A 16,357-nucleotide genomic window follows, 5' to 3' on the forward strand; every position below is an offset into this window, starting at 1 on the left:
TGCCTGCCTGCCTCCCTCCCCGCCTTTCAGCAGCCTTTGCCGTAGCAGTTGATGCTTTTCCGCCCCTCTCGGTTTTTCCTCTGCGGCCTGGCGGGGAGCAGGGCAGGCCGCGGCCATGCTGCCCTCCTTCAGTTACCTCACCGAGCACACCGGCTTCCGCGGCACCATCAAAAACGCGCCCGGGGACTTCGTAGTGACGGAGCTCGAGGTGCCCGAGCTCTTCCTCGGGGACTCCCGAGCTGAATTGCTCCAGAAGAGCAGCGAAGCGCCGCCAGCACAGAGCAGCCCGTGTCCGCGGGAGCCCAAAAGGCGGAGGACGGAGGCCCCCGGCCCGAGAGCCCCCGGGTGCCCCCGGGATTCTGCTCCCGGGGCTCCGGGGCAGGGCCCAGGCCGGGCGGGAGGCGGCTGTGCTGCATCCCCGGGCAAAAGAGAGCGTGAGGGAGAGCCCGAGCTGCAGCCCGGCCTCGGGGAAGCCCCAGTGTTGGAGTCCTTGCTCGGCAAGCCCGTGAGCGAGCTGCTCCACAAGTTTGCCTGCGATGTGAAGGATGCGTGGGGCTCGGAAAACAACGCGGATGCTGCTGCTAGGGAGTTCTCGCTAGGACCGAGGCTGGACAAGAAAATTCGAGCTGATTTACACAGTGCTGTTAGGCAGAAATTCCCCTTTCTAGTCACTCTTACAAAAGACAATGAAATGATTGTAAAAGGGAATCCCGATTACAGAGAACTTTGTCAATTAGTGACTGAAAAGGAAACAAGTGATTTCTTTAAATTTTTAGATGCAAAGCTTGAAAATTCTACGTTTTCCTTTGAGCCTGATGGAAACAAAGAACACAGAAAAACAGTTCACCACTTTATCAATAGAAAATTTGGAAAGCTTTTAGAAACAAAGTCTTTTACCGTGACAGATGCCAATGATCAGCCAAGTACATCAATAATTGTACGGTTTCGAGAAAAAAGTTGGTCCAGAAAAAGGTGTGCTGGTGGCTTTCAGGAGAAGCAAGATGTTTATACAGGTAAATACATTTTTAGCAAAGGTCACAGGTATTATGGTGTTCTGTAGATAAGACTGATACTCAGGATCATTTTTATACAACACATAGGCCTGTCAAGTCACTGTTTAAGTTGAAATAAATCATTATCAATGCACTGGTGTTACACCCCTGGAGAAGGAAATGGAGGAATCAAGTTACTGCAGCGATTTGGCATCAACTGCTCGCTGATAACAGTTACAGTTCTTTCAATTGTAGCCACTAACTAACTCTGTGGCATTCCCAGGGTGATAGCTTTCCTTGAAAATAATTGTGGGATTTTGGAGGTGCATCTAGATACTGAACAAGTTAGTAAGGTCAAAATTGACTTATGATCTCATTCTTCAAAGCATTCTCTGATACAGAGAATGTTTCCTGCAATATGTCCATGCATGTCTGTTGAATTGTGCTACATTTTATGAGGTACTGTTTTTAAAGGCATCAGGGTTTTTGGTTGGTCTGAGTTTTGTGTACCGTTTTTATTTTTTCCTTCTGTGCTGTAAAAGTCCCATTTGATTTAGATTTGTGGGATAGGAGGGCAGCTTCTTTACAGTATCTGTGCTGTTACAGTTGAAGGGGAGAACCTGCCTGTCTGTCATGGCAGAACACTGAAACAAAGGCATATTTCTAATAATTCTGAGATGATTGTTTCAGCTTTCACCCTTCAGAAAGAAAACCTAGAAACACTAGAAGCAATCGGCTTGTTGGCAGCTGAACTTGATGTTCTTCCTTCAGACTTCAGTTACACTGGCATCAAAGATAAGAAGGCTATCACTTTGCAGCCTATGGTGGTGAAGAAGGTGACTCCTGAGAGGTACTTAAAATTTGGGTGCAAGCAATTTACCATGTAGTTTTTGGTGTTAATAAGTATCAACATGGTAGAAGCTCTTGAAATGTTGTTACTCATGAGTCTTCCTCTTCCCTGTATAGAGTACAGTAGAAATGGCTTTAATCTTTTGTGGCTTTAGGGAATATGCAATTTAGCACTCAAATCAATGGCAAAACTCCACTGCAAACTGGACTGTAAGGCCAGTTGTCCAAGAAATAATTAGCAAAACTTTGCATGCATGTTTAAATGATGAAGAAAAATAGGTAAATGCATCCACATGGCAAGAGAAAAAAGTATTTTTTTATAAATAAACAGTTTATGATGTTATTAAAATATTGCATAGGATTCAAGCTCTTATACTGAAATTTTCCTTTGATTTGTGTTGTCATCTTATGGCAAAAGTTCCCATACCTTCTTGGTGAGTTCTCATAGGCAGCTCCTCACAGCACTGACTCCTTCATCACAGTACAGACAACAAATTCCCTCTCTCTCCTCACCCAGCTAACCCACTCTTTTGTAGCACTCGTCCTTATTGGACACAGCTGTGGCCTGTTAAGGGCAGGCCTGTTCCTAATCTTTGGTGATTAGTGCAGCTGCAACTCCTCAGGTGTGAGACTACCTTCTGCACTATCTTTATTTTCTTACATTCTATTCCTCTACAGATTTGAATGAATCTTATTTACACATAAGAACAAAGAGATTGAGTGGATATTTTAAAGGGTAAATATTTGAACTGTCAGCTGTGTTTCCAATTACAAGCATGTGTGAGCACACCCAGAGAATCAGTGCACTGAAATTGTTTTTGTTCAGGCTAATGGAGAAAGAGAAATTGTGTTTTGGAGTTTGCTAGAGTACATTACTTTTTCTTTTCCTTTCTCTTTAATGAAAAACAGGTTTTGAGGAGGTAAGAGTAAAAAAATTACTAGTTTTTAAATTTAAAAAAAATTAAAAATTCTGTACACTCTGAGAAAGTTCCATGAATTGCTTCATTCTAGCATCTGTCAGTATCATAAAAATGCCAATAATTTAAAAAGTATTTCTGAATTATAACTAAATTTTAAGACTTCTATCTCTGCATTTGATTTTGTTTTCTCGTAATAATTGTTTTACATCCCATTTTATTTTTTAAAGTGTTTTCAATATGAGTGCAAAGGTGAAAAAGACATTCATTAGAAGTTGTATAGCTTTAGTAGAGGATGGTTCATATTTTCTCCCAATTACTTATTCAGGTTGAAGGAAATTGGAAACAAAATGGAAAAAAAGGGTATGAAAATATACAACATCCGTCCAGCACACCAGCACCTCAGACTTGGTCAGCTGAAGGGCAATCACTTTGACATAGTTGTGAGAGACCTCCAGCACCACAGTCACGACTCCTCTGCGGATTTGAAGGAGAGAATAGCTGAAGCAGTGGAAAGTGTTGAGGTAAGAAAGACTCATGGTAATGAACAGAGTTTTAATTCTTTGCTGTTATAAAAAGTACTTTTAAGGAAAATGCTCATAATAGCACACTAATGGCAATATTTCCCAAGTTTGGTGTCCTTTGCAGTTTTATGTCTTTCCTGCATTACTTAGGGAATCAGGAGTAAAATTGCCTTCCAAGAAGAGATTACAAGTGAATTGATTCTGTATTTCAGACTGGAGACCCCAGGGTGGTGCAGCAAAAGAAAAGGGGAATTCAGTAACAAATGAGGATGGATATAAGAGCCATTGCTGCATAGAGCTGGGGTGACCAAAGTGATGGGTCTCACTGTGGCAGTGAAGGGGGAAACAATGTACTTACACATCCAAAAAGTGTGTATGGGATACCTGTATACACACACACATATGCTCACTGCACGTCACAGCTGGTTGCCTTTTTTGGTCATGTGAGGAACATGCATGGTTGGCTTGGATGAAAAACTTCCATGGTATGAACATATGTGGAATGTCCATCTCTGAGAAAGAAGATTCCTCTGAAATGCAGTGGATTTTGATTCTGCTTTCCTTAGTCCCTGAAGGAAACTTCGATCATCAGACATTCTTAAACCACCAAGAAAACTAAAATTAAATAATGGAAGGGAAAAACTGTAGCTATTTTTATAGTATTGATTTTCTTGTCCTATCTTTTAAAGTAATAACTAGAAATTGCTTTAAGAACATGAATCCAAGAATAAAGTCTTGAATGAAAACTACTTACTGTGCAAAAGCAAAATACATTACATGTGCATTGGAAATTAATTTTATTATTGAGAAAAGCATTCAGTTGGTACTATAATGCTTTCTCCACTCCATCTGACTTGCTTTATTTTACTGTTTGGAAAATGAACCCAAATTCTTATGATTGTGTGTCTTTATTAGATTTGCCATAGATTTACCAAATTCCTATGATTGCTTTATTAGATTTACCTTACTGGTCAGAAGATAAATGACAAAACATGATACGTATTAATCCAAAATATGCATTTTTCATCTTCTCTGAAAGCAAAATTGTATATGGGACCTATAGGTGTCCAAAGCAAGATAATAAAATTTGAACCTAATAACCATTTGCAAAATAAATATATGTGCATTGTATTTGTCTACTCCATGTATACTTTCCATGTATACTATTTTCTAGAAAAGGGTGTTCTCCTTGGGTCACATGACTGTGATTTTACCTCCCATGTGTGACCTAGAACTCATCAGGAGATTTAAAATCCCAATTAGCAGAAGTGTTCACTTTTGACCTTTATATTGCTGTAATAACAGAAATTATCTCATGTTAAAAAGATTAATGTTTTTAAGAAAAAAATGCCCAGTTGTTACTATTCATTAGCTGTGCTGCCTTTGCTTGAGTAGAGATTCCATAATCTGACACATTTAAAAAGCTTAATTACTTTGACTTGACCTATAGTTGTAATTATAATAATTAACTGTATAGGAATAATTTTGTTTCATTTACCTGGGATCTTTTTAATAATGTGAAGACAATGGTAGAACTTGATCGTCTTTTTAGATGTCTTTTTAGTGCCAAAAAATCATAATGAATTATGAGTTTGGCTTTTCATGTAACTCCTGATTCTGGTTTTATACATTTTGGATGTAAATATAGATGTATGTGTGTTGTCTGCCTGGCTTTATTGATCATACCCAGTACTTTCATGCATGTAACATTCTTATTCTTTCTCATTCTAGACAAAAGGTTTTGTGAATTACTATGGACCTCAGCGATTTGGACAAGGACAAGTTGTTCAGACAGATCAAATAGGATTGGCTTTACTGAATGAAAAAGTGGTATTTCCATTTTGTAATTTGAGTACTTACTGTCAAGAGAATTTCATATTACTGTTGCAATGTCTAGCACTGGAGTTGACCTCAGTGAACAATTTCATTTGTGAGATAAATCCATCTGTGTGCTGGAAGCAATTGCTAGATCAGTTTCAGTAACAGCTTAAGCATGAAGATATTCATACTGAAACTAAAACCTTTTTTAAAACAGCAAGTTAAGCTTTAAATAGTTCTGGGGTGATAGTTCTGTGATTGGAATGTGATTGGGATTGTCATCATGCCACTTGGCAGCAAAGTGATTGCATTCCATACAGGATTTGAACACTGAAAAGAAGCAGGCTTCATACAGAATTTATTCATGGTCCTGATCACCTCTGAACTGTAGCTTCTTTATCCTGCTGGGGGTCTGTTTATTTCTTAAAAATGTCACATAAGTTTATAAGAGAGGATTTGCTTTTTCAATGCTGCAGTAATTTATCTGCAAATATAGAAGAGATTTCTGCTTTCCATTATTCCTTGACTACTTTCCCAAACTCTCAGTTCTGAGCTTATTAAGTAAAAATTAATAAGATAAGAGTAATGCACTTTTCAGTGTATGTTACAGTGTCTGGCACTATAGAAGAAGTAGGTAGAACACTAATCAGATACTACAAAGTCAAAAGGATACTTGAATATCCTTTTCTTCTGATCTTCTTTTGATTGTGAGAAAAATCAGGAAAACTTACCTTTCAAGTACAAGAATCAGAATTTGAAGGCAGCCCATGAAAGTTGCTGTTGATGTGTCTGACATCAGGTAGCAGTTGGACCAGGTGCCAGTCCCTGAGGAGTAATGATTTAAATCCTTAGTCTTAATTTAGTAGTTTAATTTAAAATAGGTCGGAATTGCTGTTTATATTAAAAATGTGCTAGTGTGTGCTTGCACAGTCCAGTACAGAGGAGGACAAGAGCCAGGTGTCACAGGTCGGTAGAAGTGCTAGCAAATTGAGTAGCTCCTCCAATATTGCAAGTAGCAAAAATTACTGTAGTGTTTTCCTTGTCACAGTGTCATCTAACCTAATACAGATCAGTATTAAAAAAACCAAATGTCAGTATTAAAAAAACAAAATGAAAAAAAGTTTTCCCTCTGTATGAGACTATGAAAGTGCTCAGTCTAAATTTTTCATGAAGTATGCAGGATGGAAGGAACCTTCCTGTTCAAGATGCAGTGATGACAATTTCATGTGGAAAGTTTGAACTGGATAACCAAGAAAGTGACCTGTTTTCTCACAGAGCTTTGAAAACTGTTTTACATTTTCTGGGTGACTAAAACCTCTTTTTAATCTGAGAAGGGGCACAACACATTGTTCTGTGGTTCATGAGATCTTCTGTGAAAGGGAAAATTTCACTTTGACACTAAAGAACTGATTTAATTTTGAGAACTTGCAGAATATGTTGAGTCAGAATTGGATGCATGATTACCTGTTTAGCTGATAAATAGTCATATTTAACTGAAAAAAAATTGTACTTTTAAGGTGAAAGCTGTGAAGTTATTTTTCACACCTGAAGATACTGATGATCCTGTAAACAATGCAAAAAGATACTTTCTTCAAACTGGTATGTCCACTTAAATTGTCCTTGTATTTAAGCAGAGTTGATATGTTGCTGCACAGGGAAATAGTTTTTATTTTCCTACTGCTTTATGCTACTTACACTTCATTATAATGAACTTCATTATAATTTTTATATGTGCAACTCAATAGAGTTGCATGTTTCAAAATTATATGAGGATGAGGTCCTAAATGTGCAAAATAGTGGAAAATGAATGTACTTCAGGTGAAAAAAATATGGAAGCAAACACTGTATATCATAATGCTGGAAGAGACTAAGATTTATCAGGAGAGTTCTGGCCTCCTTCCATCTGTCTGCTTTTGGATAATGAATTTCTTCTCCCTAGTGAGGGAAGTGTACAGGAATATGGCACCCAACTCATACTCAGCACTTAACATGTCTACTTTCTTTCTTTCTTGAACTAAAATCAACAAAATTGGTCAAAGGCAGGAGTGTGCTGAGTAGACTGCTCTGTTTGCCATATTTATTATTTTTATCATTCAGCCAAACTTTCTCAACAATTTGAAGTTGCTTTCAACTTCAAACATATTTTTCTTTTCAAATATTCCACATCTATTAGCCTGCTTATCACTGTAGATTGTCTTACCAAGTATGATATATAGCTTCAAAAGCCAAAGACATGTTTGGTTTCACAAAAAAGTGTAAGATAAATGATTCTGTTCTGTACATGGCTGTATGATGCATGGAACTTCCAATTGATGTGGACCCTGAAAGCAGCTGCTTGCCTTTTCCTGAAAGCAGACATGGAAGTCTGTGCAAAAGGCTTCATCAGGTAATCACTTGTAATATGAAAAAAAACCCCATAAAATTTTAAATATACAGCATTTATATAATGCAGTAAAAATCTGATTAAGTGCACTTTCATCTTGGTTAAGAGTCAGACTTCCCTAAGGCCAATGTAATTTTTGCCGTTAAAATAAAGACATGGTTTTTACCTGCTGTGAAATACATCTTCTGAAATGATAAGAAGTAGAGATTTAATGTTCTTTTATAGCTTGGTTTTTACTTCCAGTTACCTGGTTCAAAAAAAACCACTTTGGAGTGATAAAATAAGTTTCAAAAAAAAATTGTTTGAACTAGGCTGAATAACTGAATGACAGCTAGTTTAATTTATACTGCATGAAACAGAGTAAAATTCATGGGTCTGTGTTGATAGGCATACAAGATGAAATTTGTCTAAGGCAACATATTGAAGGAAAGGAAATCATCAAAGCATGGAGACATTAGACTGACACCTTTTTTCTCTATTTGATTATTTTCTCTTTTTAAATGTCAGGTAATACTTGAATAATCAGGGATTACTGACATGGTTATTTTTGTTTATGTCAGAAGATGCAAAGGGCACACTTGTAATGCTGCCAGAATTTAAAGTAAGAGAGAAGATGTTGCTACGAGCTTTAAATCGCTATGGTGTAAATCATGAAGGTTGTACCAAAGGATGGCTCAACATTCCTCACTCCTTGCGCATATTCTATGTCCATGCTTATTGCAGTAAAATTTGGAATGAAGCAGCATCATATAGGTTGAAGACTTATGGCTCCAAAGTGGTTGAGGGTGATCTTGTCTTCTTGGAAGAAAATGATGAAAGCATTTCCCTGAATGACAAGGTGAGTCTTCTTGTGAAGTAGTTCTTGTAAAAAGAAAACACCAACAACAAAAACCCCAAACAACTCCATGTACTTGAATACATAAGCAGACATACTCTAATGCCTTTATTTTGGTTCTTTCTTTAAAATATTTAATATTTGTGACTAAGTTAAAAAAAAGCATCATGTAGGTTTGTTTTTTTTTTGTTTCACCATAAATAGAGCTACGAGCTAGACATACAATTAACATCTTTAATCTGTTTTGGCTGTTCATTTTATTCAAGTGAGAGAAAGGAACAGGAGGTCAGAAATGATACATGTGAAAATTTAGTCTCCATGGTATATAATGCTCTTAGGATCTGACTGGGGAAAGGCTTCAGAGTAGACTCTGGGTGTTTCCATATTACTAGTCAGTGCAGATATGAGTCTTGCTCTCCACATCAGGCCTTTCCGAAATACAATGCTGAGTGTGAGTACAGGGTGAATGGTAGCCTCAGGCTGATCTGATAATCTCATTGCAGTTACAGAGGCAAAATGTGTTTGGCACAGTTTCACTGGTGCTGGGTCTAAACTGGTACCAGCTGTTCAAAAAATGCAGCGATCTTCTTGGTAAAGTACTAAAAGGCAAGGGAGTGCTTCTGCTTACCCATAGCTCAGCCTGGGAGCTGTGAATGGGCCATAGGTGAGCCAGTGAGTAGAATCTGGCAGTGAAGTGTCTGGTTCCAGGTTTTGACATACTGTAGTCCATTCTGAAGTGCTCTCTTCAGATGCTCTCTCTTTTAGGGTTAGCATACCTTATTGTGAAGACAGCTACCAAGTAGCAAGTGGTAGGACAAGAGGAAATAGCCTCAAGTTATGCCAGAAAAAATTAGATTGTGTATTAGAAAATATTCTTCACCAAAAGTGTTATCAAACACTGGAACAGGCTGCACAGAGAAGGGGTTGAGGCACCATCCCTGCAGGTCTGTGATGAGGGTGTAGTCATGGACTTGGCAATATTTTGCAGCTGGATTCAACCTTTTCCAACCTAGATTATTCTGTTTCTATCTTTCTCCTGATCAGATCAATCATAAACTGTGCAGTGTTTCCTAGAGAACAAACAGGTGTGTGCAGAAGCAAAATGTAATTAATTTCTTTTGGGTGAACCTCTTACAAATTTGAAGCAAGAGCATTAGAAAGGCTACCTCCAGTCCCTATGGAGTAGCTTGTGTTTCAATTGATATTTTTGTTTACTAGTATTTTTGAGAGTGAATGTAAATGAAACAATTAGATCAAATAAAATTAAAATATGTATTTAATTCAGTATTGAGTTACTGAGTTTTATAGAGATATTCCTTCTTAATATAAAACATTTTTTTTGTATTTTTACATTTGCTGATGTAGTACAAGATGGCATTGACTTTGTTAACTTCAGACTCAAAGAATAATAGTGGTAGACATCAGTAAATATTTAATGCAATGCCATCTACCAGTAAACTGATTAATATAAATTAAGCATGTCTTAAGATTTTTTCATACCTGAGTTTATTGCCCCTGCAGTAGTCAAATAACCTTAATATTCTGTGCAAGTTTGTGAGTACAGTGCATAATTCCCAAAATAAAGCATATGATTTTACTTTTTAAAAGGTTGGTGTTTTTTTCTTCTTAAATGTCTTGTCAGGTTCATGTAGTCACTGCTGCAGAAGAATCAGCTAACAAATATTCTATATACCAAGTAAGTCTGTATGAAAAAATCTGAGTTGTTGATCTTTTTATTTTATTAAAATGCTTTGTTTTAAATAATGTGATCAATTTAACTGGTGCAGTCTTTGTCCCTGCCAGAATGCTCATTGAAGAAAACACATGTGAACTAATTTCCACTCTCATAACAAATTTACTTGGTAGTGGAAATAAGTACAGTGTCATTTGCAGTATGGCAATATTTATCCTGAAGCTGAATACTTCGTGAAAGATTTCAGTCTACTTGGAAAAACTTTCAAAAGAAGTTGACATTCTAATTTTTGAAGGTTTCAGACTATAATTGTGAAGTCTTGCATGGCAACTGAATATATGGCAACTGAATGTCTTTACTGCTATACACTGCTTTGTTTTAGGAATCCTGATACATTGATTATTTGTTCTGCTTTAATGATATTCAATATATCTGCCAATGCACAGCTTCATTTCATAAGAGAATCTATTGGTTTACTATTTCAGGCCCCAAAACACAAGGTTTTAACACATTTTAAATAATCACATTTATTTAAAGAGGAATGGGTGAGCATTACCTCAAATATGCTTGTTTTTTCTTTGAAGGTGGTTCTTCCGATGGTGGGACACAGTATCAAGTATCCCAGTAATAAGGTTGGACAATGGTACCATGAAAGACTTTCTAAGGATGAGCTGGAGTTGTGCAAATTCAGAGTGTCTCCGTTACAGCTAAATATACCTGGATGCTACAGACTCATTTTGAAAAATGTTAAGAATCTCTCATATTTTTTGGAAAGTAGTGAAAAAGAGATCAAAATTGAGGACAACCATCTGAATGATTTAAAAGTCTCTCTTCATATATCATTTGACCTTGATCCTTCATGTTATGCAACAGTCTGTCTGAGAGAAATAATGAAATGTGATTTTTAAGATTCCACTTAACAAAAGATTGCAGGAATATTGTACGATGTTGTTATTTTAGATGTAATGCCAGAAACATAATGGAGGATAACAGGTTCAAGTCATGAACAGGAAAAATTTGTAGATTGAGATTCATACAGATAAGGAAAAAAAGCATTACCAAAATCCTTTGGAATGTTTCAAAATAATTCCAAACTCTGAATGCATTGAATTCATTGGAGTAAAACTGTTGCACCAGGAAGGTCTAACACAACTTAAAGAAACCATGGGCAACCAGCATGAATTTGCTCTTTGCATAGGCATCTGGCTTGCAAAGTCCTGGAAAAGTATTTGCAGCAAACAAATGTGTTTTGTAATTCATAGTATTTTTATATGTTTTATACTAAATGCTGTTCAAGCAATAATGTTACAAGTTTACAGCCTAAAAGGTTTCTAACTGAAAAGTTGTACTAAGGTTTCCCAAATATATTGTGTTTCATTGTGTTCAGGTACTTAGTGTTAAAAGGTCAACATGACAAGTTGTCGGTTGCATTATCAGACATTTGATGAATGCCCCAAATTAAGTTAATGCTGACAATTTCAGGATTCAGTAGTGTTTAGCTGGGAATGCCTATTTCAGTAAGCTCTTCAAGATCAGGTGAGTACTTGACATCACTGGAAAAATGTTTATAATAAAACCAAAACCATGTATAATAAAACCAAACCATTGTTTACAAGATGCAGGCTCTACTGTTACTGTCAAGTATTGTGGTAGTACAAAAAAAATACTAACCAACTTTGGAAAAAAACCTTCTTTTTGATTAAGTAAAAACAAGGCAGTTAACTGTAATAAAATAGTGGATTTTTGAAAAAGGGTAGAACAAATAGAGTATCATTTACCTTGTCTGTTTGCCACTGTACCACAATATTTGTGAAACCAAGTTAGGATATTGTGGTTTGGATAGGTGGACAACCAGATGAGTGAAAATGTGATTGGATGATAAGATGCAGGGAGTAGTAGTTAAGGGGTCACACCTTCCCTGGAGTGAGTGTCCCTGGAATGTCTTCTGGGCGCATCCTGCTTCATGTCTGTGTCAGTGGCTGGAGGAGTGGATGGAATTCGCCTTCAATGAATCTGCAAATGACACCAAATGAAGGGAACAAATGGATATTTTGGAGGGTCAGGCATTTTGGAGGATATGTTGTTCAGGGCAGCCTAGATATGCAGAAGGAAGAGGACAGTGGGAGCTGTGTGACACTCAACAAGGACAAATGTGAAGTGCTACCCATGGGAAGGAAGCACCAGTGCCACTGCCAGCTCTGCAGGGACATGGTGAGCAGCTGAACAGGAGCCCTGTCCAGCTCTGTTCCTTGGCAGCAAGAACGAGCAACAGCCTTCTGGAATAGCTTAGCAGGAACACAACCAATAGATCTTGGGAGGGTATTACATCCCAATTTCCAGCAGTAGTTTGACCACATTCAACTTTTACATTCAGTTTTGGTCCCTAGCACAGGAAAAATGTACAAGAACTCTTGCAAGTTCAGCAAAGAGCCTCTGAGCTATTAGGGCACTGGAGCCCTTGTCATTTGGGGAGATGCTGAAGGAACTGGGCTTCATCAGCTTGGGGAAGACATAGTTTGTGGGGGAATCAACAGCAGCTCACCAGCACCTCTGAAGAGGTTAGCAATAAGGTGGAGCCAGGCTCTTCATAGTGAGTGTGGCAGGAGAGCAAGAGACAATGAGCCTAAATTGAAATGACAGATTTACAATGGTTAAAAGGAAGGACTTTTTACCTGTGAGGACAGTCAGGTAGTGGAACATGTTCCCCAGAGGCTGTGCAGCCTCCATCTGAGGAGGTTTGTAGGACCAAATAAAGCTCTTAGCAACTGTCCTGGTTTCACCTAGGGTAGAGTTAATTTCTTCACAGTAGCTGTTACAGTGCTGTGTTTTGCATTCAGAATGAGAACGGTGTTGGTAACACTCTGATATTTTGGTCTTTTTTTCTAAGTTAGCTATCCTGAGTAAAGGACTTTTTTCTTGTCTCGTGCTCTGCCAGTGAGGAGGTACACAAAGGAAATTGGGAGAAAGCATAGCTGGGGCGGGTGACCTCAACTGACCAATGGGATATTCCACACCATAGAACATCATGCCCAGTATGTAAACTGGGGGAGTTACTTTGATGAGGAGCTGATCTGGGTTCGGGAAGGGAGGTCTGGCATCAAACAGAGGGTAGTGAGCAATTGTATTGAGCATCAGATACTTTTTCCCTTTTTATTATTGTTTTGTGGAGGTAGTTAAACTAGAGGTCTCTTCCAACCTGGATTACCTGTAGATGGCAGCATAACTTAAAGGAGGAAAGTATACTCAATATGCTCTTGCTCAGTAAAAAGTATACTTTTTACTGAGCAAGAATCAATCCTATAAATTGATTTCTCTTTATTACATCAGTCGATAAAATTTTTCAGATTATGCTAACAATTTATGATAAATTTCCCAAACTTGAGAATTACAGGAATAGAAAAAATAAAAATAAAACTCACATAATTTCAATGCTTGTATAAAACTGTGCAGCAATGAAGAACACTATATAGATAATTCTATACCTTAAAAAAGAGGATTACTCTATAAGTCTGTGTCAGTAATTCAGAATTTGATCCTTAGCTTTTATATGAGGAAATAGACTGTTGTGCACATAATAGCTACAGAGCCACTGCAGGTATCCTATAATGTTTACTCTATTACAGTGTTTACTGCACACCTCAAGTTTATGGTATACAGGCAAAATGATGGAAAAATCCATTTCCCTTCTATGACCCAACTGAGTCAACTTTCTTCCATCTTTGCTTTTCAGTATCACCTCTTCTGTCTTCCATCTGCCCTTAAAAACCCCTCTGATTTGGAACATTATTTTTAACTTAAGTAATTTTGATACAGCATGGTTCAAAAAGACTTGTATCAGCACTGGCATTGTAAAGTGCTCCAGTGCAGATAGGAAACTGCATGCAGTTACAATGACCAGAAGAAATAAAATAGCACTAAAGTTCTGTTTAAGGAGACTATTGTGGTCATCGTCCATGTGGATGAAAAGAGCCTTGAAAACCATCTCATCACATGCACAATTTGAATACAGAAGGTATTAAAAGTTGAGCATTGATTTGGACAAACACAAAAGGTCAGGATAAAAGGTTTTTGACTGAAAGGCCTGCTATTTCAAAATAAAAGATCAGAAGATGGTGTTGAAAGAGTTCCCCTATAATCATTTTAGGATCATTTGTCAGTACTTCTATGGAACACTAAAAAACCCTAATCTTCTTAAGCAAATCATTCTTTCAGCAACTTTAAGGTGAAAGAGCTAATTATGTGTGCCCATAGGTTAAATTCCTAGGGTAGAAATGTTCTACCAGGGAAGTCAAGTTAGCTGTTAGAGTGTTTATATGATAAACATCCTTTTTTACTTTATTTTATTTCTTTGTCATTCATTTTCTTAATCCTAGCTGCTATTTTGCAGCTGAATTCAGAGAGTTTTGTATGAGTGCAAGACTCAGCTTTCTAAGTATAATCTATATAAGCAAAACATTTGCACCCCTGCATTTTGAAAAAAAGATTATCATTATGCACTGATCTGAATTTAAGGAAAGGATTCATGTTTTAGTCAACTCTCATTTTACTAAGCACTTCTATTGCTACCATCCTTTTCTGATAATCCTTAAAGCAATTCGCTAGTACTAATGAAGAGGAGTTCCTGATTTTATTCTTAACAAAAGGGGTTTTAGGTTCAGTGACCAGTTGATTTTTTTTTTCAGCACAGATGATAGATAATTGGGAATTTGAATGGGAGAAATGCAAATGTTCTTAATCTGTGAAATCCTATTACTTTTCATTCCTTACAAATTTGACAACTAGTATGATCCTCAATGTGAATGTACAAATTTTCAGATCTTTCAGAAGGAGACGGCCTAAAATTACATTCCTATCATGAAGGCAATTCAGAAGCCAGGTAAATGTGTGATTATTGGCCCAGCTCACTCATTAAAACTCCATTAACTCCTCTCAGTGCCAGTTCCTGTCAGCTGCTGATTTTTGTTCCTACAACCTGCTGATGAGGACAAACCTCTTTTCATTTTTCTTGCAGAACTTCTGCCTGTAACAGGTACTCAAGGGAACAAGCTGAGAAACTATTAACACTTTCCTTTCTTTCAGTCTGAGGTCAGGTCTTGCAGCACATTGGTTCAGATCTAGATTCCTTCTGGAGGAAATAATAGCAGAAGGTGAGCTCCAGCTGCAGCCAAGCATATTCATGTCCTCATGGAGAAACAGGGATCCAAATGAGAGGGTGGTCATTTGGAGAGTCTCAAATCCTACACATGGGTATGTTCTGTGGAGTACATTTCAATGCTCCAATATGTTCATCTGTTTCTGTCACACCAAAAGCTGTCTCATGTAGACATCATCTGGGAATGTTGTCTTTGCAAGAAAGGCAGAATCAATGAAGTCAGATGTTCACACCATCTGAAGCTACTTTATTCTGCTTAGCAGAATAAAGTAGCTTTTATATTACAAAGTTCTTTTATATTACAGCAGTTTAAATGTATTTTCAGCTTATATAAAAGTGCTTCTTCCTGCTTAGAACAGGAAGGTTTTTAATGACCTTTAGAAATAACTGATTTAAAAAATTGATTTTGTCTTCCAAAATGTTCCTGCACTTAAAAACTTGAAACAGCTTCCTTCTTGGCTCCTACATTTCAATTCAAGGAATGGTAAGGACTTCATCCCTATCCATCCCCTTGGTATCCAGCTGCATGTATACGAGTACATCTGGGTATGCTTGCCAAATGTATCTCCTAAATGAGGTTCTTCGCACAACGGTGCAGCAGTGCAGTCTCTACTCCTATGGGTGGCTTTTACTAGTTTTTAGTGTACCCTTTTGAGATGAGTGATCTATAACTGCACATAGTTAAGGATATATTTTATTTAATCCTATTTTTGCTCCTAAAGGTCTGATAAAAGTTGCCAAAACACATGAAGTTGCTCCTTGGAGCAATGGGGACACCTTCCATCTACCCTCAGCACAGGTTGAAATGACTGGGGAAGGCAATACCTACCTTCACCCTACCCTGCTAGTGGATACATCAGATGCTGTGTTAAGCCAAGCACTTTTGGTCAGGTCATCTAGCATTTTCCCTGGGATACATAGCTCAGATGACAGCTATCCCACAAACACAGCTAAAAATGCATGGGTATTTTTCCTGCAGGAAAGAAGTTTCTTGGGAGGAGACAAGAAGTCGTTCTTTTAGAAGTCAAAATGTGCTTCAGATTCAGCACTGAATTTCCCTGGGTTCCATGGGCCTGCAACTCTGGTTAGTCCTGATGCCTTGTGCCAGATTCCCCCTTTCCTGCCCATGGTGTTCTGCCTGGGGCTGGGCCTGGCCCAGTGCCCCCTGGCCACCCTGCACCTCTCTGGGGCAGT

General features: G+C 37.8%; 1 protein-coding gene across 2 annotated transcripts; it reads left to right on the top strand.

The window, feature by feature from the left end:
- Positions 1-115: 115 nt before the first annotated feature.
- PUS7L (pseudouridine synthase 7 like) lies at positions 116-11,626 on the top strand. Of its 2 annotated transcripts, none has more exons than XM_054631379.2 (8): positions 116-1,013; positions 1,683-1,842; positions 3,087-3,282; positions 5,014-5,112; positions 6,618-6,699; positions 8,044-8,321; positions 9,961-10,014; positions 10,596-11,626. In XM_054631379.2, exons 1-8 carry the CDS (start codon positions 116-118, stop codon positions 10,917-10,919), a joined length of 2,091 nt encoding a protein of 696 aa, XP_054487354.2. In that variant the 3' UTR covers positions 10,920-11,626. The 2 variants fall into 2 exon arrangements, with proteins under 2 accessions (XP_054487354.2, XP_077035005.1); XM_077178890.1 differs by having other exon boundaries at positions 874-1,013; positions 1,697-1,842.
- Positions 11,627-16,357: the final 4,731 nt, after the last annotated feature.

This window comes from Agelaius phoeniceus, chromosome 5 (genome assembly GCF_051311805.1).
Source record: "Agelaius phoeniceus isolate bAgePho1 chromosome 5, bAgePho1.hap1, whole genome shotgun sequence".
Lineage (NCBI taxonomy): Eukaryota > Metazoa > Chordata > Aves > Passeriformes > Icteridae > Agelaius > Agelaius phoeniceus.